Here is a 27,123-nt window from a genome sequence, read left to right on the forward strand (position 1 = left end):
GCAACATTGCACCCTTCTCTACCCTCGGGGCGTCCCGACCCGATAAATTTTTACCTATTTTAGTGTGGCACTCAGATGTAGTTCCCTCTACTATTAACTCTACCCTGAGTGCGACAGTTTTACAGATATTCACAAATGAGTAAATATGTCCCCCTGCGACGTTGCACCCTTCTCCTCACAGAAACACACCCACAGGATAACCGAATCCGGAAAGAATTCGCAAACTAAACATACAGCCGGTAGGGAGCATTATTTACAAGACTACGCTGATATTTACACTACGATCCAGGACCTGTTTTTTGGAGGGACACATGCAGATGTTATGCATAGAGAGAGCACGCATGCCAGCATCGATACACCAACCCACGAGTGCTCTGTGGCCTACGGCCTTTAATAATGTGCAGAGCACCCCTTCCCAGCACCAAAAGCACCACCCCATCACACAGTCAGCACCATCCGGTGCACCAATAAAGTGTTTATAATCACCGGTGGTGTCGCAGCCGGCCGATGTTCTGCCGCTGGTCTTGCCTTCGTGTGGTGCACTTGGCCTTCTTGCCTCTTTCAAAAATAAAGAAAGGCGCCAACCGCGTCCATTTCTATATTGTGGCCGTCAGGGGGCCAACTGTTAGTGGTTCACCTTGTATGGCATAGGTGCCACGTTGACCCATAGGTCCATCCATGGGTGGTGCTTGGCCGCAAAAGAACTGCGGTCCATTGTGGGTGGCCACAAACATTGCGGTCCATATGGTGTATCGATCCAAGCAGCAAGCAGCGAAAGTGCAGGCCCACAACTGCGAAGCCAGCACCTCTCTCTCCTCTCTCTCTCTGCCCCAAAGCCAGATCCTCGGAGGTGGGAGACAAAAGAAGCAGACAAGTGAGTAAGGTGGTAAGGGCGCAAAAGTGCACGCAATACAAGATGATGCACACTGGGGGCACATGGGAACCAGGTGAGACAGGTACGTTCCTATCGTACGCCCCCCCCCACCAGGTAACCTACATGGCCCCTCCCTTACCCCTTACTGCATCCACAAAACACAACACTACCCATAAACATCTACTTTACAAATCAACAAACATCCCTACTGTCTTCCCCGTTCCTCCCATAAACCAAATTCGTCTTCTCTCCCTCCTAACCAATCAAATTTGCCATTTTCAACTCAACATCATAATTTGCCATCACCAATTCATCATCAGTCCCTCCTAAGGAGGGAGAGATGGAATCACCCCAATGTCTCATCCACGTCGTGATGCGTATCACAAATCCAACAGCAGTCCTTACTTCCTGCAACACAAAACAAAGAAAACACAGGTGTGGAGTCATCATCATCACCACAGGTAAGTGGCTGCGTATGGTGCGACAGGTTCATCAATCCTAACTATTTCCCTCAATGACTTTAACAACTTTACACTACCCGGGGTCTTTCTCCGGCCAAACCATTGGCCCTCTTACACTATGGGTTCTAAAAACCAATTCCCATTGGCCAAACTGTGGTGCTTTTCAATTTGGGGTCTCACTCCCCCGATTCCTCTCCCGGTGCCCTCGCACAATTTCTGGGCTGTGGCGTGTACCTCTCCCAGCGGGTCTACCCACCTGCACACCTCCACCACTGCAGTTGCCTCCGAGCTTACCTGCTCCTTACCCTAACCTAACTACCTGGGGAAGGCCCTCTGGCGCTCTCCCCACTCGGTGCCCTCTCTGGCACTGGGCTGCCCGATCCACACCCGGGATCCTCAGGCACCCACTCACAACTACCGGCTCCCAGAGCCCACCTGCGGCCTCACCTGGCCGACATCCTCACAGTGGTGGAGTGCCCAACCAACTACACACACTAACAGGCTACACGCCCAGCCATTTCCACGACACTAATGCACCCATTCACAATACCATTCTGCAACCGCACCACAAATGCCAATATCCAACCACAATTTACCTATACCCTCTACCTAACACTTACACTACCCGCCCCGGGTACTCGTGAAAGGGGTCCAGTCTTCCCCCATCCACACCTTCGCACCATGCACACCACTCCGTACCACTTACTCCAACTACTCCACACACCTGTACCTGCACACCTGTGCTCTCACACCTGGTGCCACCTGCACCCTTCTCTCCCCAAGCGCATTCGCGCTGATCCACAACACTCATTACTCACACACTGTTCCACACACCTGTCCAGTTGCACACCTGTGCAATCACACCTGTTCGATCACACCTGTTCAATTCTCACACACACGGCATCATCTCAGCTAACTACTCCCTTCTGAAACTAGCGCTTCCCAGTCGTCCCTTTAAACTATTGCGCTCCCTCGTCATTATCATCCACACTAATCTACCTGCGTCCCCACTACAGGTATCAGTCACTAACTAACCTTAACGTCACCTGATGTCATCTTCGCTAGGGCCCTATCAATATCCTCACCCACCCGGGCTAGTTTTCACTGCCATCACCCCATAAACTATAGCGCATTTGCCCCACACCATGGGAAGGGTGGCAGGGATGCCACCCTTACCCACCGGGCCCATCGCTCACTACCAATTTTGCACATCAAATTTCAACAAATCAAAAATTTGCCAATCACTACTCATCAGCTGCCAATCACTACTGCCAATCCCTTGCCAATCATCAAATTTTGTTTTTCTCTAATTTTGGGTCCAAAACACTAACCTCATCACCCAGTCTACTCACTAATGCCTCTCGGTGCGCCAATTCCTGTCCAAAGCCCGGCTTCGTAAAGCCAAGCCATGAATGCGGGTTGTTCTGTGCCAGCGGCTGGATGCGTCCGGCACTCGGTGCAGGGACGGGGGCTTACCCGGGCCGAGATCCCACGCACCATCTCGGCGTGGAGCCATCCAATGTCCCGATCTCGACCTGCCGGACTGCCTCAACAAAAGGTGGTCGCCATGACGACCCTTTCTATCGGGCTGCCAGCTCCGCCTAGTGGAGCACGGACGCGGCCGTTCAAAGCGAGGCCCAGCACGCACCGAGGGCCCGATTCGGCTATAAGTCGTTCTAAACTCTACCCCGTCTAACGTCGATGCTTCACCTGGACGCTTACACCCCGCAGCCCGTTCCTTGCTCACACATCCAGCCGTTCCCATGCTCCTCGTACCTTTCCCTACACACCCAGGTATCCTCATTCCACTCACAGCCTTGGTCACACACCTGACCACCGAACACTTTGGCACACATTCGTTGGTCGCACACCTCACCAACACACCTCTTCGCGCCCCCTCCTCGGTCACCTCCTCTGTGACAATCACAGGTGTGCTCTCATTCACACACCCAACCACGTGGCTCACCACCAACTCCAGCGTGCATTCCCACTCACGCTCTACCATTCCAGGTGTGCATCCTTCCATCCCAGGTGTACATCCTCGCTCACCTGTCACAACCAACTCACTCTCCTTGTCACTCTCACTACTCTCACCTCCATTCTTGACAGCGCATTCACCCTTACTCTTGACAGCGCACTCTTTCCTCATGCACCTGTCCGTCACACACCTTTCTCGCGCACACTCTCCCGTTACACCCTCTGTAACACTCACCACAGGTGTGCATTCTTCCTTGCCTTTGACAGCGCACTCTTTCCCCATGCACCTGTCCGTCACACACCTTTCTCGCGCCCACTCCTGCGCACACTCTCCCGTCACACCCTCTGTAATACTCACCACACCACGCTTCCATGTGCTCCCTCGCACACGCGCTACGACCGACTCACTCTCGCCAGCACCCTCACTCCTTGGCACGCACTTTTTCCTCACACACCCCAGAGTCGGACTTTCTCGCACACCTCCTCTTTCGCACACCAGACCCGTCGCACACTTCACCAACGGCCTCTCACGAACACCCGGGTCCATCTCGACCCCCAAGCTTCTTAAATCACCTGGCGCATCATACGCCCGACCATATTGGTCACCACTTACACCGGGTCCTCTTCCTCTTCGCTTCTCCTCCATCACCTGCGAATCCCTCATCCGGTTAATGAGCACATCATCACGATCCGAACACAGACTTTGGACCAATTCTTTTACTTCCTCCTTTATCTCTTTCTTATCCTCTCTCCGTCGCTTCTTAATTTCGCTCACCCCTTCTTCCACTTCTTCTAATTTTTGCTTCATCTCCTTCATCTCTTCGTGCGCCCCTTTAAGTTCTTCCTCTAACTCCACTTTATTTTTTTCTATGTGCTCCCGCACCTCCCGCTCTTTAACCTCCATCACCTCTACCACCTTGTCCATTTTCCTCGTCAGGTCCTCATGTACCGTCTGACACTCTTTTTTAATTACCCCTACGTCCTTTTTCATCTCCTTCTGTGTCGATTTTAAACCCTCTATTACCGCTGTGTTCTTCTTTACCTGGTCCCCCAACTCCTTTTGTCCCACTGTCAGTTGTTCTACTCCCAGCGTCAACTCCTCTATACCACTTTGCAATTTTACAGTCCCCTTTCTCACCTCCTTCTCCATGCGCTCCTTACAGTGCCTCACCTCCTCGCGCACTCCTCCGACCTCCTCACTCACACCTCTTCTGATCTCCTCTCCCATCACTTGCATCTCCTGCCCAGATGCCACCCTCATCTGCTCCATTTCCTCCCTGTGAGCATCCAGTTTGGTTTCTACCCCCATTCTGACCCCCTCTATCTGCTGCCCCATTTGGTTAACTTCCCTTTCCGCTTGGTCCCTCATGTCCCTCAATTTGCCTTCCATGGTGTTTTCTAACCCCTCTAACCCTTTTTGCATCCCTTCCATTTGATTCTCTTGAGCGGCCATTCTGTTTTCTACCCCCGTTAACCCCTCCTGTATTTCCCCTAATCTATCGTCTAATTTCCCAAATTTCATGTCTAATCCCTTAAAATTATTATCTAACCCCTCACCGGTACCCCTCGCTTCGTCCCTCATTACCCACAATTGCTCACCCTGAGCATCCATCCGGTTCCCCATTACCCCCAATTGCTCACCCTGAGCATCCATCCGGTTCCCTATTACCCCCATTTGGTTTCCCAACCGCTCACTATCAGCCCTCATTCCCACCATTTGTTCCATAAGGGCCCTCATTTGCAGGAGGAAAAGGTTCGAATCCACCAGGGGCGCTGCCACGGTCGCGGGCGCGGTGACCAGCGAGGCGCCATTTTGCGCGTCTACTACCCTCGCTGCTTCGCTCTCCTCACGTCCCTCAATTTGGTCCTGGACCGACCCTGCCTCACTCTCCACTACCGGACCCCAGCCGACTTGGTCTGCCATAGCGCGACTTTCAAAATTCGGGTTTTTATTTCCGTATAACAAAATCAAATTTCGCCGTTATAATTTCGCGCGGGAAACGCGCTCCGAATCGATTCTACTACAAATTTGGGCCTAATAAATTTAGTCCCGGGTTCGAATTCCACTCCTCGACACCAATTGTTACAGACGCGGTGGTGGATGTTAGTTTACCGAGCGGTTTGGTATGACCACATCTGCACAAGTTACCCGATTATACTCGAACGTTGCCGAGTCGCGCTACGCTAGGTCAATGACGGAAAAGGACACACGGCTGGGATTCAAATGACACGACACCAAGGGTTCAGTTCTCAAGACCTCCGGAGGAGGTTATATTATGGCGGAAGGTTAGATTACAACTACAAGAGGGACATCATAGAAAGACAGGCACTTAGACACACTTATATTAACCCCAACAGACGACAGATAAACGGGACAAAAACTGACTCACACGGGGATTGATGGCAAGGAAAGGCAGAATCGATGGCTCCAGGTGCACCTGGGCTCAGGGCAGGATCGACCCGGTCCGGTCTAGAGATGCGGGGAGGTCGCAGCGCTCGGAGGTAGTGACTTGCTCTTCTTCAAGCTGGGGGCGCATCTGACGTCACGTCCGGTAAGTGGCCGCGTATATCCGGCGGGGAGTGACACGCCCTCGGCTCGTTAGCTCCGCCCCAGATGGAATCGGCACGTTGCTTCTCATTGGGTGCGTGCGGGGGGGTTACCGGCTCCGCCCTTGACGAGGGGCTGACAAGGAGCCCCTTCGTGGTAACCCCGTCGGAGCGCATCGTCAATGGCGGCTAACCGAGCCGGTGTGAGGACGCACACTCCCCCGCGCAGCGCCGTTGTTGTAGTTGTTGTTTGTAGTTGTAGTTGTTGTTGTTGTTGTTTGGGGAAGAAGATGGGAGGAGGTATGGGTAGGTCCTAAACTCACTACTGGTGCCATATAATCACATTCTGGTGCAACGAAGAGTCAGAATTAATGGAAACGAGTCCTTAACTGACATAGACTAAGAATAACTAGCAAGATGTCCGAAAGTTGTCTACGTGAGATGCGGTGGACCTGGGCACGACATTTAATGGGGGAAAGAGGGGAAGGTCGGTTCTACAGAGTGTTGTTTACAGACAATGGGACTAGGGAATGGGGGATTGGGGATAGTTGGGGAGTATTGGGGAAATAGGGGAATATTTACAAGCGGATATGGAGGCCAAATTCCATATTCGCAACAATATGTTCAAACAAAAATGATACGTGGAACAGCATTAAGCAAAAACAAAAAAGAAACGGCATTCAAGATGTTATTTAAATGGCAGAGCTATAAAATATATGCTATTAATAAATATATGCACACAGGTGTTCGCACATCATGTGTGAATTGTAGAAATGATAAAGACATATACGTCAGCGAACGTAAAGCTCCAGACGAACCAACTTCAAAAGCTGTACGCAGGTCGACACTTGTCCCCCGCACACGTCTCTCCGAATCTTCCAGCTGCCACTGGTCTCTCCACACATTGCACACCTTTAAGTCCCTCTTTGAACCAGCTTACCAATCAGATGGGTTCATTCAAACTACAACAGCGAGTATGAACCAGACATGGAAATGCATATTCAAATGTCAGGCCCTCATCAGGCTGGCATTTGGGTGGGTTGTGGGGTAAATAGTCCATTCAAAAAATGATTTGGAAGAGAAAAAAATTGCACAGAATTAATTTTGCCACAACGCATTTCTATAATTGGTTAGTTCTGAATTGCTGAAAACTTTGGCTTGTTCAACAAAGTTTGTATCAGTCTTGATTCTCTTCAAGACCAGACCCCTGCTCAAGCCGAACAGATGAGAAGTAGTTTCACAACCCAAGATTGCATGGACAAAGAGGATATTTTCACAAACAGAGGGGCCGAGGCAAGCTTTAAATGGTTTGATGCACCACACCCTTTTCCTAGAGGATTGTTTGCGCTCTGATATGAACAGGTCGTGAGATCCAATTTTGGCACCATAAAAGTAGGAAAACGAGTGCATTTGTGTCGTCCCCTCTTGGAATAGTGGTTTTGACCTTTGCTGAAGCTATAGCTGTTTCCACAATAAGATCAGCATCATGTTTGGCATGGTCAGTGCGGCACCCAGCATGCTCCAGCTTGTCACTGAGAAGATGAATAAATCGTTCTTTGTTTTGCTGATTCTTCAGGATATCATCTTTCTTGGACTGAATAACCATGTCACCAGAAAAATGAACTGCAACACCTGGCGTCATTGTGCATCTCATGTGTGCAGCATTCTCTTGTTGTTGGTCCATCAGAGTATTGAGGGTGGAATTGATACAGGATAGGTCATTTGGGTCCAGGTCAATCATGAGGAGGTATCTGATAGAAGACCAATTGTCTGGATACTGACCAGTCTAACATCTGCAACAAGTGCACAAACTTATTATACAGTGTCTGTTATGTAGGTAGATCTCTGCTATGAAAATGCTGAATATCGGAACTTTCACCAGTGAACGACAGTGTACAAAATGCAATTGCTCAGTAAATATAAGAGATATGAACCAAATTTAAAAACTGCTGTATTTAGAACACCTGTCGCCTTACTAAATGTCTAACTGAGTGTTATATGCTGATACCAGTTTGAGGTCGCACTTGTGCTCAACCCTACCCCTTAATTGCCTATTTTCACAGTATCGCCACTTGCATATGTGACTGAAAAAGCACAACAAATGTAGGTATATTAATTATTTCCACTTCATATTGTCTCCTGATGTTTTTATTTCAGAAAACTACTTTTAGAAAAAAATTAATTATCATTGACTTACTATATGAGGGTAGATGCAAAGGTATATGAAAATCTGGGATTTTGGCCACCATATTGGATTTCTGCAAATTTAGCATATGTCCCTTGCAAGGATTCCTTGGGACTTTTAGTGAATTTGTTGTTCTAGGGACCTTATAGAAAAGCATTGTGGTAAAATAAATTGTGTTGCAATTTTTTCCGAGAACATGAAAAAATGAGCTACTTTGATTGGACTATAAAGTGGAGACTCAATAGACAATGGACTGAACTAACCAACTGAGGCAGAGTGACAATCCCACTGGTATGGCTCAACAATTTTCTCAGCTCATTAACACCGAGTACAAATAGCATTTTGATTTAATATCATTCAATTGTTGGATACATGATAAACCATGGATGAACAATGGTTTACGCAGGTTCATAATACAGTGTGATGCTGCCTTTCAATTGGGAGATGATGCACACTGCAATCTGTGTAACAAATGTCATAGAGCAATAAAGTTTATGAAAAATAGTTGTCCCCACACTGTTTTGAAATAAAGCCGGGAGATATTATACTCAGTTCCGTCTGTCTGTCCATCCGTCCGTCCGTCTGTCACGCCATCTCCTCCTCAAAAGTTGGGCTGAAATTCACCAAACTTTGCAGTTATGATCATCACATGCAAGAAGGTGCAAGAGCTGTGCCATTTTTGCCCCAGCCTCTTGGCGAAATTTCTTCAATATTTTAAGAAAATAACACCAGCTGGCTATCTAACACGGTACGATGTTATATGGCCAGGCCAGCAGGTGTTAGTTTATTTAAACAACACTACTTGAATATGTAGGTGATATTATTGCAATCTGCCATGAAGCAGCACTCCAGAGGGTTGTAAAGCACTGGCTCGGCCTTTAGGGCTGTACACACAACATGTCACTCTTCTATGGCAGTTTTTTGACACCTTACCCCCTCCTCAGCCTCCATCCGAAAAAGAAGTGTCACTGTGACCGAGAGAAATGTTGCATTTAAAAACTTTCGATCAGCTTTCTTTCTGCAAATAGTTTTTTAATGACTAATCGGTGACATCCGACAGCTCAGTCAATGAGACAGTGTTGCTCCTCAGCTCCATCCAAATTTTACAAACTTCTAGTTGAGCTTCCTATGTTCTCCTTTTCGGAAATGCCCTCTCATCGCTTCAAATTAATGATTTAAACATCACATCTGCCATTTTTGGACGAATTCAACCGAAAGCAAAGTCGTTATAAATTGACCCGTCCTGTCGTGGTGAAGGGAAATCCAAGATGGCTGCCCCATGTATTTGAAGTCACGGGATTGCGGCACTGACACCCTCCCTCCCCACCCCTCTGATGCATTGACACACTGATGCTCTGGGAAACAATACAACCCCCCCCTCCCCAACCGCCAAAAGCATCACATATTTTGTAGCAACCCACAAGACCATGCAGTGCAGCACTGTCATTAACAGGATAAGCAATTGTTTGATGCACAGGACTCTCGATTTCAATAACTCTGCAGGTTACAAATGATAGTTATACAATGTCATCCACAATCACTCACACGACCTGGCATTACTACAGCAACATATGGCTTGAAGAAGATGAGGGCCTACATGCACTACTTGTCCATGGCATGAAGTTGCACACGAAAAAGGCAAAAAGAAAAGAAAAAAGTCAAAGTGCACTCACTTGAAGGCTGACATCATTTCGTAAAGTTCAATGCACGAGAGCGGCTGAAGGTAAAAACACGTTGGACTAACAACGTGCGTCACAGTCGTCTCCATCTCCATGTGGTCCTTCACAGGCAGTTCAGGGATAATCAGACTCGAGGGATTGCAAGCAAAAAGCTTGCTTTCCTCAGTCTCAGTCAGGGACGGACTCCACAGAACTTTGGTGTCCTCTTCAACTGGAGGCAAGTCCAGGCTTGTTTTCCTGCGCTCAGGTGACTTGATCTGACTAATGTTTTCAATATCCATCAATGAATGGACATCATTTTGGTCCTTCACAGAATTTTCATGCAAACCATGCATCGTGCTTTCAAGCTTGCTGGTGGAGTCGAGGCATTGAGCAAGATTAGCTTGTGGAGAAAAAGTAAATTTATTTTTCTTCTTTGAATCGTCTTCAGCAGAATACAAAGCAGCATTGCAAGAAACTATTGGCCCTGGATTGGCTTGCAAATCCCTCAAACCAGAGATTTCTACAGCGCGCTCTTCTTCTTCTTCTTCTACTTCTTCATTCGGCATCACTGAACAACCTAGCATCAAATAACGGCAATTATGCAAAAAAAAAATATTCATACAAATGTAAATTATTAACTTCATGGCAATTACATGCAATACTATCAAAATGTGAACGAGAAAAATCAATTACACACAAGAATACACAAGGAACTTGGACACAGGAAGAGGCTATTTGGCCCATCAATGTACATTCATTAAATCTATCAGTTCATCAAATTAATATCACTGGAACGGACCAGGGGGTGAGGAAGGGCACAACAGTGGGGTGGGGAGACTTCCCCAGGGTTTCTATTATTTATTTTGGGTGGAGAGGGAGTGAAGCGAGTTGTAGAGTTTAGGCATGAACACAGGTAGCAGGACATTCACCTTTTAACAAGACCCTCTCACAGACGTCACAATCACTACACATGCACACAATCACAGATCCATAACCAAGACACATACCATTCCTGCAAATGTGCATGTATTCCTCAGTCTCCAATGCTTCTGGGTATCTATCTAATTCCAGTTTAAACCAAATCTACTGTTTATGCTGATACTAACTTGCCAGGGAGAACATTCCATGCATCATCCACTCTGAGTGAAAGACCGTTGCCCCACTACAGTCTTAACTCTCCTTTTCTTCACTTTCAAGCAGTGGCCCATGATCCTATCACTGTCCATTCTGCTGAAAAGACTCCTCACTTATTCCTTCCATACCCTTAATTAACTTAAACACCAATCAAACCCCCTCATAATTATCTCCTTTTTAATGTACTAGCATTAAACAAGTTGTTTCACTGACAGTAGTTCAACATAACTTCTATATGTTACACTAAAGTGATACAATCTATTGACAGTCAATATTTGCTTCTTTTTTTTATTCCAGGAATATTTTGTTTAATGCTAATAACCCAGCGTTAATTTCAGTAATACACACACCTATTCAACAAAAAACAATTCCGAATTCGTTTTATGTTACAAGGGATCAGATGCTATGTCTTTTTGTTTTTTTTGCAAAATATATCAAGTTTGTTCTCATTTATAATGGTGAACAAAAGTGACAACTAGAACGTCACTCGGTAGAGTGCATACCTCCGCCAGGCTGACCAGTTTATGTTTTGTATCCCACTGATAGGCCGGATCTGGATGCGGACCTGAACCAAAATCTAATCTGTATGTTCTCGTCACCTAACCAACCTGTCCACCTAGTTTTGTCATAACTCGTACACAAAGTTTGGAAATAATGTGCTATAGTCTGGTGTTGGCTTAGCGGTTAGGGTGCCGGCTTGGGATCCGAGGATCCTGGGTTTGAATCCCGGTCGATCGCTAAATTAACACCAGGGGGGTTGACTCAGCCTGTCATCCTTCTGAGGTCGGCAAATTTGAGTACCAGCTTGCTGGGATGAATGATCCCGGTGTGTACCACGATTTAGAATAGGTACACCGTATCCCTGCGCATCGTAAGAGGCGACTAACGGTTGGCGTCAGGATGGGCATCAGGCCATAAAAACATTGCCTCAAACAGGGAACCATGATTGTCATGGGGCCGCAAGGCTAACCCCCACTCTAACGGGGAAAATGGCCTCAAAATTATCATTCATTCATTCATTCAGTGTATAGGTTTTTGGCCCCATTTACTCAATGATGAAGAATCACTTCAAACAAATAAATAAATAAATTAAAAACTCGAATCCGGATTCAAAACTTCACCAAAATCGAATTGATTGGTCTTGTCACACATCCAACCTGTCCAACAAGTTTCGTCCAAGTCCGTCCACAACTTCTTGAAATATCCAGTTCACAGACAGACAAACAGACAGACATACAGACAGGGGTGAAAGCATAACCTGAGCCCACCTTCAGACAGGGGTGAAAACATAACCTGAGAACACCTTCAGGCAGGGGTGAAAACATAACCTCCACCCACCTTCAGACAGGAGTGAAAACATAGCCTCTGCCAACCTTCAGACAGGGGTGAAAACATAACCTCTGCCCACCTTCAGACAGGAGTGAAAACATAACCTCCGCCCACCTTCAGACAGGAGTGAAAACATAACCTCTGCCCACCTTCAGACATGAGTGAAAACATAACCTCTGCCAACCTTCAGACAGGAGTGAAAACATAGCCTCTGCCAACCTTCAGACAGGGGTGAAAACATAACCTCTGCCCACCTTCAGACATGAGTGAAAACATAACCTCTGCCAACCTTCAGACAGGGGTAAAAACAAAACCTCTGCCCACCTTCAGACAGGAGTGAAAACATAACCTCCGCCCACCTTCAGACAGGAGTGAAAACATAACCACCACCCAACTTCAGACAGGAGTGAAAACATAACCTCCGCCCACCTTCATACAGGGGTGAAAACATAACCTCTGCCCACCTTCAGCCAGGAGCGAAAACATAACCTAAGCCCGCTTTCAGTCAGGGGTGAAAACATAACCAACTCATCCATAACCAACACCAGGTCCATCAGAAAAAACGTGCTGTTTATACGTCTCACGTTAGTTTATACGTTTATACGCCCACATAACAAATGCTACGAATTGATGATTATTATTAACGTTACACTATTATTATTACGATAACATTAAAATTAAGAAATGTTTCTGAAATAATACAACGCTTCTCATCGATTCGTGAAGAATACACCACCATAAAAGCCTAGCTTAGCGCTCTCTTTTTACTGTTCCTCTTATTCTGATGTGTCCTGATCCATTCAGTGCTCTAGCTCTTCCACGAGCATGGACTTTGTATGCAAAAAAAATTCCTTTGGCTCCTAGTGGCTGGGTTTGCAGATTTTCAGGTTGTACACAAGCATCTGCATGATATTACAAGTATGGCGGACTCTCGAGTTTGTGTGTGTGTGAAGGGATTTCTTTGCACTTGCAAACCAGGATCGTCATCTGCAGAGTAATGGTTGCCTCGAAGCTCCTTTGTTATCCCTCTATAACCTGCAATTATAACCTCTATAATCACCACCATCTCTTATCTTCCCCCATCCAAAACCTTGATCTTTTCTACGCCCGCTAATTTTTTTTTTTTTTTTTTTGTATACCGACTGAATCGAGGCTCGTGAAAGAGCTAACATTTATTTCACAAACAAATCAACCAGACAAACAAAATATATAAAAAGAGGGAGCGGAAGACAAGATGGGGGGAGAAGGGGAAGCACACAAACATAACATTTGAGAGCAGGGAGATGTGTGGGAGGGAGAGGGCTTGGGGGGAGGAGGCGTGGGAAGGGGGTGGGGGGAGAAGTATAAAACACAAGGACACCAAGGATTTCCAGGACAGAAGTTGGTATTTCAAAAAAGTGGATTTGGGGTGAATTTTGGTCTGAATTCAGTGGTCTGAATTTCACCCCAAATCCACTTTTTTGAAATACCAACTTCTTTACTGCAAGCCCTCCCACACATCTCCCGATAACCCTGCTCTCAAATGTTGTGTTTGTGTGCTTCCCCTTCTCTCCCCATCTCGTCTATCGCTCCCTCTTTTTATATATTTTCTTTGTATTTTTGATTTGTTTGTGTGATAAATGTTAGCTCTTTCACGATCCTCGATTCAGTATCCCCAAAAAAAAAAAAAAAAAAAATTGTCGAAAAGGATGGATGCAGCGAGATACTGTCCTTTATGATACCTTCTCTTCCCAAGCCCTCGATACTCCACGAGCCAAGGCTAACCATGGAGATAAGTGAAGCCATGTGGGCTCTTCCATATGCAAGCATTGAAACGGTCGTAAAATGATGATATTGTCGTGTGACTACCCTTGGTGAACGCCGTAGGGTAGCACGGAGGACCAAACGAGCTTTAACACTCCGAAGCGTTGAGTTCAAAAATATAGCAGAGAATACTCATGGGAGCAAGTGCTGGGGGGGGGGGGGGGGGGGGGGGAAGATGAAGAGCTTACCTTTACGGATCCCACGGGCAGTTTTCAAACCTGCAATAAATAAACTCAAACGAAAACGAGTTTATGATGTACAAAAATAAATACCGGCTTTTTAGAAAATGTAGGTTACAAAATAAAACGTGGCAAAATAAAACTATAATTCCTAAATTGGGACGTCCCCACAATCGACCTAAACACAGACAAAGGTAAAAATAACTGGAAAATAATTATGTGTCATTTATGTAGGGGACTCAACTCAAATCGGCTGGGGTATCTCGTCAAGAATCGTCCAGGCCCGTCTGATGGCTTGGCGGGGAAATGCGCTCGCGCGCTGCTAGGCCTCACCACGTGTCCGTTCACTCCTGGCCTCGTCATGCTGCAGCGAGCAAGCAACGCTCGTTTGCGCACTGCGAGGTCTCACCGCGCGTCCACTCACTCCTGCCTCGTTACGCTGCAGCGAGCAAGCAGCGCTCGTTGTTCTTGCTTGGAAACCGACGGCTCTTCCTCCTCACAACCACCAGCAAGATTTCCCAACACGACCGCTCGTGACAGCGTCCAAATCAGAAGGGGCAAGAGCGGCAACAACGACCCTCCGCTATTGGTGTCCAGAACGAGAAGGAAAAATGTCCGCCGCTCCAACTATCTTGTACACGCCGCTCTGACGTCATCCGTGCTGGCTTCACCAATCAGCATGTGCCACCTCTTTGTAGTCCATCTCTGCTCCTATCAGCAAGTCCCATGTTACCCGGGCATGTGCCAATCAATTTCCCCCACCCAATCACCGCTCTTCTGGGCGTGGCTCTCGGCCTGCCTGTCCTTGTGGTGATGCGGCTGCGGCGCCAGCTGTATTGTTCGATCTGAGTTTCCAGTTAGTTTTATGATTAATTAGTATCGTTTAATGGGCGATTTTGGCTAATGTCTAGTGCGGTATCATAAGGAACAAAAGTATAAATTACAGAGGCATCGACACACAGGGAATTAATTAACATAATCCCTAAACTAATTAACATGACTCCACCCCTCGTGATGCGAACGAAGATACACCTTACACGACATCCCGGCTAAACAAGTACTTATTACATGCTGGTTCTTCTTCTTTATCGCAACATAGTGCATGCTAATTAATGCAAATCTACCTGGTTTTAAGTTATCACTACCCCCTACAAACATAGCAATATTGATGATGATGATGATGATGTGGGCTTGTCCCCGTCTTTGACCATTACCAGTCATGGAAGGTGTCGCTGGTGAGGTCGCCAAATGATAAATAAATAAAAAAACTATGATGATGGATCTCTGGAGACAGGTATGTGACGAATGGCTGTGCAGTTGGAATTGCTCTTTAAAAAGTGCATTGTAGATCGAATGCCTCATGAGCAGCACCTCCGTTTGCTCTTTCAACCCTTTCCACCCCTAATAACGCCCACACCCTCCCTTCCTCCAACTTAAATCCCTCCAATTTTATTTTTCAGCTCCTTGTATCCAGACACAAAAGGGCTATGTATACAAATTCAATTACACAAAAGGGCCAATTATTATTATTATTATTATGATTTTTTTAATTATTACACGCCACTACAATTTTTATTATTACCAAATTTGTACCGGTAATTTAAATTTTGGGAAAGTAAGCAGCTGAGCACTTCATGTGTTTTATTGTGCATCTCATACACTACACCTCTGAGATAAGTTTTACCTTTAACTATTAGTTCTACAACTAATCAACCAATTCCTTTAAAAAAAAAATTTAAAAAAATTAATATATATATATAAAAAAACAATCTAGAATCGACTCACTTTTCCTGAAAGAGTTCAAAAGGTTCAAAAAGAAGCTCAGAGTGCGAGAATGCTGCTCCAGTCTTGCTGTGACGCCTTCCAGATGTTTATGGGATTTTGGTTGGTGTTTATCAAGCACCACAAGCACATCCCGTTTTAGCTAAAAGGCGAAAAGACAAATGAACATGATTAAAAGTTCTTTGTTTATATTTAAGGAAATAATATAAACAACAAATCTAGATAGAGCACAGTTCTGAAAAACGAGGAAATGAACAAAACCATTCATTATGGTCATCTGGGTGTTCTAATGGGTTTGAGCTATGAGTGGGAAGCATGGGCAGGGAGGAATGTAGATCTTCACTTTGAGTGCAGCACCACCACTGGTATGTGGGGGAAAGGCCTGTCAAATTGTTAAACTAAAATTCACCCCTCACACATCCCAACCTCCCACACACCACACACCGAGGAGTCTTGTGCCCACACCTCGCACCATCCTGGCCCATACCTGCATCCCACCACAACCCGCCCCAGGCCACCACCCTGTCCAACAGCTGCAACTCTTCTCCCATCCTAGTTTGGGCAACCAATATTTAAGGTCTGTTTGGATGTCACCGATCTCTCCGTTCATTTCTTTTCTCTGTTGCCCAACACAAATCACCTCCGTCTTTTTCATGCTCAATTTCAGCCAATGTTTCTCAAATGCGACCTTCCACTCCCCCAGTACTTCCTGCATGTTCTGCCCACTCTCCACCACAACAACAACCAGATCGCCAGGATACCATATCCTCCCCAGAATATCTTTCATGTTCACCTTCCTGCTTACCAGCTCCACATACGTGGGCTGAGAATGCTTCCTTACCTCAAACTGATGTTCACATTGACCTCGCCCGACATCGCAGGACCGACCAAAATTCTTTCCTTCGTTCCCTTGTACATCCCTTCCACTAACCTAACTTTTGCCTCTGGGACTCTCATCCATCTCAGTGTCGCCATCACCTCTCTTGGGATAGTGTTGTAGGCCTTCTCCAGATCCACAAATCCCAATGCCAATTTCACCTTGCACCTCCAACCTCTTCTCCACCAGCTGTCTCAGTGGAAACATCCCATCTGTCGTTCCCCTACCTTTTTCTAAACCCATGCTGCTCTTCTCCGATCTCCTTCTCCACACTCTTCTTTATCCTCCCATCCAGAACCCTCTCCAGCACCTTCATGACATGACTAGGGAGTGTGATGCCCCTGTACTTTCCTGGATGTTGAACATGCCCCATCCCCTTCCACATCGGCACAATTAACCCTGTCCTCCACTCCTCTGAAAATGACCCATCTCATACATACATTCAACAACCTCTTTGTCCACCTGCAGGGTTCGAAATAAGCGGTGTTCCCGGTGCCGAATGCCAACAAAAACTCCGCCGGGCCACCAAAACCTAGTCCTGGGTGGCCCGTGAGGACACTTGTGTCAAATTATTTGATACATCTTCATCGATGTATTCGGTCGATACTTATCATGATGCAATCTCAATCAACTAAACTTGCCAAGGGGGCTTACAGGTCAGGCAAAGGTTGTAGCGACTTCAAATGCTCCCCTCATGTGGAGTTCCGAAGGTAGAGCCACGCATATTGTCTTGTCTTTGTAAACATGTATCGTGTATCGTCTGGCGCTGCTTCCGGTGGTGGTGGGAGAGGGTATTGGTTGCTTGTGATGCTAAGTGAGGTTGCTAAGTGATGCTTCAGAACCTTCAATTGTATCACAACTAAGAGGACTCCCTCCATGCTATTATCACTCGTTTTAGACTCGATTGCAAAAAATCCAGAGGAATTTCCATGTTTTAATGCCGTTTTCCACCTTGGGAAGGTGTATAAATATGTAGCAGCTTGAGCGTCGTTGCACGTTATCATGGAATTTTTCGCAGGTCACTTCAAATAGCGAAAGTAATAACAAGAGTAATGATAATAGCATAATAATATTAACATTGCAGTACCATATTGTAAAATAATAATCTAAATAATAATAATAGTAAAACGATGATTAGTATTACAAAACGTTAATAGAAACGTTAATATAGACGACAACAGACACATTAAGGGCATTTCCATAAAACAATTAAAAAGAACCAGAAAGCTTTTTGTTAAGCCACTTGGCCAAAGAACCAAAAGGTGCTTAAGCCACTTGGCGAGCGCTCTACAACAAGCAGCTTGGTAATGGAACACCCCACTGTTCACCCTTCTCTTACCTTTCAGTTGCTTTACCTTTTATCTCTTACCTTTTATTTGTCTTTTGACTTTGATGTTCAACATTGAGTGCTATTCTTACGTCCGTGAAGTTAAGGGCGCATTTCATTTTACCTGCTTCCCGATTCAAAGTGTGGATTGTACCATTACAAAAAAGAGGGAGTTGTTGATTGTACAATTACAAAAAAGGGGGGTGCTTATAAAACCTCATTACTGTGCTGTACTACAGTATTAATCACAAAATAATAATTGTATGTGCCCCTTGGGCCCTAACAACTCCACACGCTGCCTTCGCTTCCCCTCCCCTCTCCTCACGCTGCCTTCACTTCCCCTCCCCTCTCCTCACGCTGCCTTCACTTCCCCTCCCCTCTCCTCTCCTCATGCTGCCTTCGCTTCCCCTCCCCTCTCCTCACACTGAATTGGCTTCCCCTCCCCTCATGTTGCCGTCACTTCCCCTCCCCTCTCCTCTCCTCACACTGCCTTGGCTTCTCCTCCCCTCCTCATGCCGCCTTTGCTTCCCTTGCCCTCCCCTCCAGCTGCCTTCCTCCCCTTTCTCCCCCTACTGAATTCCCATCTCCTCACACTGCCTTCCCTTCTCCTCTCCTCACACTACCTTCCATTCCCCTACACTCACGCTGCCTTCCATTCCCCTCCTCTCCTCACTCACCCCTCATCCCCTTCCTCTCTCTCCCCCACCCATTTCTCCTCCCTTCTCCCCTTCACTCAATCTTCCTTCTCTCCCCTTCTCTCCCCACTACCCTCCTCCCCGCTCTCTCTGCTACCCTCCTCCCTTCTCTCTTTCTCCCCCTCTTTTAATATTCCCGTCACAAAGCAAGCCTGCGTCACCCTGCAATGCCGGGTACCTTTGCTCCTACTAAATAAATAGCTGAATAATATTTGCGAGTCTGTACTTTGACCTGCACAGTGAGGAGGCGCATGATGTCCAACCCCAACATTCACAATACATAATCACACAAACCAAAATTATGACATAACTTTGCAAACATCCGAAGCCTGAGTTCTCCCACAATATTACTCACAAATTGGAAGAACTTCAACAGGTTCACAGAAAGTTGCTCCTTCATCAATTCTATTTCATCCAACTCCTCCATAAGTTTATTTTTCCACTTACTGTCAAGGGAATTCGGCATAATGTCTACAAGGGGCGAATGAGCACAAAGGAGAACAAATCAGTCACAGAGTAAATTAAATAGTTCGGAAAACACGATACTCGCACAGTGTTTAAGTATATATACACTATACAGCACTTCAATTTTAACACATGCTTTTAAAGATCGTTAAATACATCCGGAAGTTTAGCGCTGTTGAAGCAGTCTTATTCATTTCCCTTAGACACCACGCTATAGGTATAGAACATGTCCACGTATTGATAAACTGGAGGTTCTCGGAAGTACGTATTATGAATGTGATTTATGTTCCACAATGTTCAAGGATATAGTTCAATCGACTATGAATGGATGAGGTGTGTGTGTGTGTGTGTGTGTGTGTGTGTGTGTGTGTGTGTGTGTGTGTGTGTGTGTGTGTGTGTGGCAAATTTTTTTGTGGAGTTCTACTAGAGCTTTCTGATGTGGATTGTGATACACCAAAATGATCGTCATGATAGCCTGAGTTCATAATTAACTACAAATAATCCGGAAAATTCCAATGTTTCTAAACGCGCGCACCATGTTGAGGTGGATAGAGCAGTTTAATAGGGCCTCCATGGCATGGTATTCTAATTACAAGATAAACAAGAAAAAGAGCAATCAGAGATTGCAAACCCTCGCCAGGATGTATTTTCAGTGGTTTTTAAGGCTTTTGTATTAAAACAAAAATACGGCGGCCGAACCACGTGACCAATGACGTCATCATTTTTTTTTCCAAAACTAATTTATTCCTAGATTATGCTCAAGAAATTATCTTGATCGGATTAGTTTTGTACTTGTCAAATTATGACATCATAATGGAGGCACCCATGACATCATCATTAACATATTTTATTCCCCAAGGAGAGTTCTTTACAATGAGCCATGTCTCAATTTTTTTCTATTCAGCGCTTTTGGAGATATGGAGGTGCAAAGTTTTTCGGTTTATCCAAGATGTCGGCCGAACCACGTGACCGATGACGTCATCATTATTATTTCTCTCCACCAGTTTATGCTGACATGGCGCTCAATAAATTTCATCTTGATTGGATGAAGTTTTGTACTTGTCGAATTTTGACGTCATAATGGAGGCACCTATGACATCATCATTAACATATTTTATTCCCCATGGAGAGTTCTTTACAATGAGCCATGTCTCATCTTTTTCTATTCAGCGCTTTCCGAGATATAGAGGTGCAAAGTTTTTTGATTTTTCCAAGATGGCGGCCAAACCACGTAACCTTTGACATAATTATCATTAAAAAATTCAACAGGTGGAGTTGCAATTCTATGGTGAAAATTTCCTGTCAATCGAACCAACGGTTGGAGACAAAATCATATTTATTCTGTGCGGACAAACAGACAAACAAACAGACAGACAAACAAACGGACTCGAATGCAATACCCTCTCCTCTGGCGAGGGTAATAAAAACAATGACAACATTAACAAAGCATAATTCATTAATATGAATAACATTAACAACAATAACAACATTAGTATAATTTGATAATGGTAATTATTGGGTAAAATGCAAGGGGCATAGAAAAGGCCCCTTTATATAAGGATATGTGCCATGTGGCAAAGTATAGAAAACAAGGGACATTCCATAAAAAACCACCTTTAGAGGCCATTTTTTCCCCGCAAGCGGGGGTTGGCCTTTTTCGGGGACCGTGGTTGTTGTTGTTTTTCGGTCCCCTTTTTGAAGCAATGTTTTACGGCCGGATGCCCTTCCTGACGCCAACCCTTTTTGCCGCCTTTAACGACAAACAGGGAATTACCAGTGAACTGGTACTCAATTAGCCGACCTCGGAAGGATGACAGGCTGAGTCAACCCCCCTGGCGTTAAATTCAGCGATCGACCGGGATTCGAACCCAGGATCCTAGGATCCTAAGCCGGCACCCTAGCCGCTAGCCCAACACCAGGGCTCCATAGCTTGTAGAAAATGCCAAACAATACAAAACAAGCATTCTGAGTATTGCGCTGCAATACACGTCCCCTACCGGCAGTCTGTCGTCCGGAAAACTGTTGGGGAAATTACCAAAGTTCAAAGTGCCATAACTTTGTCAAAAACGATAGGAATGTCGTGAAGTTCGAACTTGATCTGGAGCTTCACATGAGGAAACCATGTACCAAGTTTGAAATCATGAGCATTAAGAGTTTCGAAAAAAAAGTCCGGAAAACTGTTCTTTGCATGACGGACTGACAGACAGACAGACAGACTGACTGACAAACGGAGTGCAAACCTATAGTCCCCTCCGGTGTACACCGGTAGGGGACTAATAAGGGGCATTCAAAAAAATATCGTGTGCACACTGGACTACCCTTGTGTTCTGAGGAGGAACCAAGTAATGCTCTGGAAAAGTTCATTCCTTTAGGCTTTATCCATTAGGCCATTGAGCCAGCACGTTAGAATAAATAAATAAAAATTTGTAAGGTGTATAAAGTGTATATACCAGTAGAAACCGAGAAACAAATTTTCAGTCTCCATATTAAATTTGCATTCAGAGAAACCGTCCCAAAAAAATGAAGGGGCGCCTCCCTTGATTTCCATACAATTTAAGCAATTTGATGTGGTACAATACTCATAATGACGCTGAAATTCAGGTTTAAGAATAATTACGTTTTAAATACGAACACAATGCATTTGGTCATTGTACAAGATGTTAATTTGTTCATTATTCAAGACGATATAAAAGACTTGAAAGAGTAAGGGGAAAAATATATTCAACACAGATGGGATTCGAACCCACAACCCCCAGCTTGGGAGTCTGGTGCTTTATCCATTAGGCCATTGGGCCAGCACATTAAATGTGCTGCCAGCACACACCGTCCGTCCGTCCGCCAGCAGTGTGTATATATATTTTATATATTTATTTGTTTATATATTTATATACATTTAATAATAAAGCAAAAACGATAGCACTTAGGTGGAATTTGTTTCGAAAGCCATTAACCAGACCTACTGCCCGATGTATACACAAAGAATTAAGTTAAGCACCCCCCCCGTTTTTTTACAACCTCGCACATTACAAGTTTGTTGTCGTCAAAACAGTGTAATATACCCATGATATTGCTATATTTTCTGGAGAAGTGATATTATGGTCACATAAAAACATAACAATCATGCCGTTTTCAATATTTTATTCTGCATAATTTAAGGCGAAATTTTTTGGGAATTTTAGGCATATTTTCACCTCAATTTAAGTATGGAGCTATAGGTCCATCACGGACAGTGTGGATGACGTTTATGTTTTCTAACGTACAGTCATTGTTCTGAGAAGACCTCTAGCGATCTTTGCGTCAATAACGTCAATAACGTCAATAACGTGTAATGTCAATAACGTGTAAGTGACGTCAATAACGTCAATAACGTCAATAACTAATGTCATACCAATCATTATTTGATCTCACATACCTTAGAATATATGCCAATGTATACATATACACAAAGAATATATATTAGGGGGTGCTTACCTTAATTCGTTGTGTAGGGGTGCTTAACTTAATTCTTTGTGTATATATTCAGCTAGTCTCAATGTATAGTACTTGAGATATGAGCACCAACACATTTTGGGCGGACGGACAGACGGACGGACAGATTGATGGATGGACGGACACCAACGTAAGTTCAAGGGTTTTCTAAATACAACTCAAGAATGCATAAACGGACGTTGTTGAAATTCTATGACATCATCATCATCTTTTTCTATTCAGCGCTTTCCGAGATATAGAGGTGCAATGTGTCCAGCGTGTCCAGCGTGTGTAAGCGAAGGACCGAATTCTAATTTGATGTGTGGGTGCCACAGCCACTAGGCATAGGGAAGAACCCTATTGGAAATTAGGTCGCCACGTCAAAATCCAAGATGGCCGCCGCGATGTATGTCTGAACCTTGTGAGCGGAATATCTTGAAAAATAAGCGAAGTACCAACTTCTAATCTGGTGTGTGGGTGTATCTAGGCACAAGCAAGAACGCTGTTCAAAATTGGGTCGCCACGTCAAAATCCAAGATGGCCGCCGCCATGTATGTCAACCTTGTGAGATGTGAGTCTTTTCCCACATCCATACTTGTGAACGTATTACCTTCCACAAGTGAATCTGCAGACGACAAACCTGTGTCAGGTAATAAACCCAAACCCATCAGAATCGGTTTGCACTGTCGTTCGAAAATTCGTGATAAAATACCAGCTTTTGCGGCTTTTAAAGCACGTCACAATGAATCCACGGCTTTTAAAGCACGTCACAATGAATCCGCGGCTTTTAAAGCACGTCACAATGAATCCACGGCTTTTAAAGCACGTCACAATGAATCCGCGGCTTTTAAAGCACGTCACAATGAATCCACGGCTTTTAAAGCACGTCACAATGAATCCGCGGCTTTTAAAGCACGTCACAATGAATCCGCGGCTTTTAAAGCACGTCACAATGAATCCACGGCTTTGAAAGCACGTCACAATGAATCCACGGCTTTGAAAGCACGTCACAATGAATCCGCGGCTTTTAAAGCACGTCACAATGAATCCACGGCTTTTAAAGCACGTCACAATGATTCCACGGCTTTTAAAGCACGTCACAATGAATCCACGGCTTTTAAAGCACGTCACAATGAATCCACGGCTTTTAAAGCACGTCACAATGAATCCGCGGCTTTTAAAGCACGTCACAATGAATCCGCGGCTTTTAAAGCACGTCACAATGAATCCGCGGCTTTTAAAGCACGTCACAATGAATCCGCGGCTTTTAAAGCACGTCACAATGAATCCACGGCTTTTAAAGCACGTCACAATGAATCCACGGCTTTTAAAGCACGTCACAATGAATCCACGGCTTTTAAAGCACGTCACAATGAATCCACGGCTTTTAAAGCATGTCACAATGAATCCGCGGCTTTTAAAGCACGTCACAATGAATCCACGGCTTTTAAAGCACGTCACAATGAATCCACGGCTTTTAAAGCACGTCACAATGAATCCGCGGCTTTTAAACCGACTCATGGCATCTGCATTTGTGATAGACGAACCGGGCTTATAACATATGGTGAATATTCGCAGCTTCATATATGAGTTTGTTTGCCGCACAAAATAAATATGATTTTCTCTGCAACCGTTGGTCCGATTGACAGGACATTTCACCATAGGTGCACTTCCTATTGTACATTTTTTTAATGATAATTATGACACCATAAATCACGTGGTACGGGCACAATCTTGGAAAAATTGAAAAACGTTGCACCTCTATCTAGTGTAGCAGCATAGCAAACCTGTTGTGCATTTTGTGATACAAGCACCAAATTTGGCACAAATGTACATTAATATGTTGCGAACATTTTCAGATATTGGGCCACTTGAAATTCCGTAATTTTTTTTTTCAAATTTTTTCAAATTTCGTAATTTCAAATTTTTCGGGTGACACCGTCACAATTTCGGTCTTCGAGGCCGGCCGATATAGTGGGGTGGCTTAGCCCAAATATTCAAAAGAATTGTGCATTTTGTGATACAAGCACCAAATTTGGCACAAATGTACATTAATATGTTGCGAACATTGTGTGGTCAGCAATGAAGACGAGAGTCTGAATTACATGTATGCAAAAGACCTTGTGAACCAGTGAAGCAAATACACGGGTAAGCATGAATTAAATCTAGGGCATGATATAATTTCCATGATGTTTACCTCTACACTCAATGGTGGAAGGAGGTAATGTTTTGATCCCAGCTTGTCTGTATGTCTGTTTGTCTGTTAGTCCACAAAATTCCAGACAAAACTTGTAGTAGTGGTAGTTGTAGTGGTAGTGGTGAAAACAGAAATTGTTATATAGAACTGAACTTATATTATTATTATATGCAGAAAATAACTTCATTTCTATATGCATGCCCTGCAGTGGACAGGTTAATTGGTTTATGCACTGAAGGGGTCACCCTGGTGTGCACTGCTGTGTTCTGCCTCACTGAGTTGTTCAGGTATGATGTACTCAGCACAAGCTTCCGGTCGGCCCGGAGGTGGGGGTGCAGGGCCTGTCACGGAACGTCAAAACAAACGGCCTGCCGGGGCCGCCCAAAAGTCGGGCGTGAGGGGCGCGTCCACTAATGGAACGCCTCTCGCTTCCCAGATCGAGGGCCACGTGGTCAGGAGAACCTCGTCCCTTCCGGTCACACTTTGCCTATCGGCCGGCCTCGAAGACCGAAATTGTGACGGTGTCACCCGAAAAATTTGAAATTACGAAATTTGAAAAAATTTGAAAAAAAAAATTACGGAATTTCAAGTGGCCCAATATCTGAAAATGTTCGCAACATATTAATGTACATTTGTGCCAAATTTGGTGCTTGTATCACAAAATGCACAATTCTTTTGAATATTTGGGCTAAGCCGCCCCACTAATCTCCGAAAGCGCTGCATAGAAAAACTAGAACGCCACTCAGTAGAGCGCAAACTACCACCGTGGGTCAAGTTGGAGCCCTATCTTCCAATGGTAAAAAATCCTTCAAAAAATTCCTGGATCCGGAATAATATCCTGAGCTTCACCAAAAACGAATCAATTCTTCCTTATCCCAAGGGCGATCATCCCACCAACTTTCATCCAAATCCGTTCAGAACTTTTCCAGATATCTTGTTCACAAACACACGAACACACACACGGACGGACACGATCGAATCCATCACTCCCTGGCGGGAGTAAAAATTGAGACATGCCTCATTGTAAAGAACTCTCCATGGGAATCACATATGTTAATGATGATGTCATAGGTTCCTCCTTCATGATGTCATAATTCGACAAGTACAAAACTTCATCCAATCAAGATGAAATTTCTTGATCGTCAACTATGGATAAATTGGAGGGAAAAAAATGATGACGTCATATATCACGTGGTTCGGTCGCCATATTTGTTTTAACCCAAAAGCCTTAACAACCACTGAAAGCACGTTTCTCTTTCTTGTTACTTTTGTAATGAGAAGCGGCTATGGAAAACGCCACAAAAAACGCCTTGTAAGAACTCCATGGAAGCTGTAGCAAGGGTCCTGCTATTATTCCTTGTGAGGTATATAGACTACAGTAGATCTACGATCAGGTGCGTTCGTCGACGTAGCTCGAAGTGTTGGCCCAGATGGACCACGAGTTCTAATAAATCATTCTTCCTCTTCGAAAGTCCCCAAAAACACGTTTTCACATCAAATGCCTTGTGGGCAGACCAGGGTCACAACTCGGGCCTACCCAAAAACTAGGACTAGGAGCCCGACGTTCACATTTCTGATTTAGGATTACTGGATTTAAGAAGTGCTGCTCACGGGAATATCGATGTTCAGAAACATATTACAAATTTAACTCTGAACCTTCAAACAAATAAATTATATCCCAACCTCAAAGAATCGTATTATTTAAATAAATTATCTACTCAAGTTGAACTCTATGACGTAAAACATCAATAATATCCCTTCAATGTAAAAATAGGTGTGGAGACTCCATTTTAAAAATTAACATTTTACATTAAAACAACTGGTGATGTTTTACAATCGTTATAAAATCGTTCCACATCTTTTGCTGATCTCAATCGTTTTTTTGTCCCGTTCCCGCGTCTCGTTCTGACGTACCTTGTCCTTTCCCACTAATTTGTTGAGTTCGCCGCCTCAGCCCCCAATCTCCTCAAAGAAACAGCGATTTCCGCTTTTCACTCATTCTGCAACCCTTTTCTGCCTGAACGCCACAACATGTTTTCTTTTTAATAGTGCACGGGCCTGTTGGACTTGTGGTTGTGCGGACGTGACGCACGCGCGGTTGCCGGAGCCACGCCCTCCGAAGAGGGCTTTTGGCTTTATATAAGCGTGCTGACTTCCGTTTT

The 27,123-nt window shown here is 44.8% G+C and overlaps 1 protein-coding gene across 1 annotated transcript in view; it reads right to left on the reverse strand.

Annotated features, from left to right (window-relative positions):
* LOC137433085 (uncharacterized) overlaps positions 1-26,917 on the reverse strand; it is a 67,902-nt gene extending 40,985 nt beyond the window's left edge. The window contains exons 1-4 of the mRNA XM_078768756.1: positions 26,876-26,917; positions 19,187-19,302; positions 15,936-16,074; positions 9,718-10,282 (exon numbers count right to left, since the gene is read on the reverse strand). Coding sequence (XP_078624882.1) covers positions 9,718-10,282; positions 15,936-16,074; positions 19,187-19,297 — 815 coding nt within the window. The 5' untranslated portion in view covers positions 19,298-19,302; positions 26,876-26,917. The remainder of the gene's footprint in view (positions 1-9,717; positions 10,283-15,935; positions 16,075-19,186; positions 19,303-26,875) is intronic.
* Positions 26,918-27,123: the final 206 nt, after the last annotated feature.

The sequence above is a fragment of the Myxine glutinosa genome, unplaced genomic scaffold (genome assembly GCF_964187855.1).
Source record: "Myxine glutinosa unplaced genomic scaffold, kmMyxGlut1.1 SCAFFOLD_352, whole genome shotgun sequence".
NCBI classification, from domain to species: Eukaryota; Metazoa; Chordata; class Myxini; order Myxiniformes; family Myxinidae; genus Myxine; species Myxine glutinosa.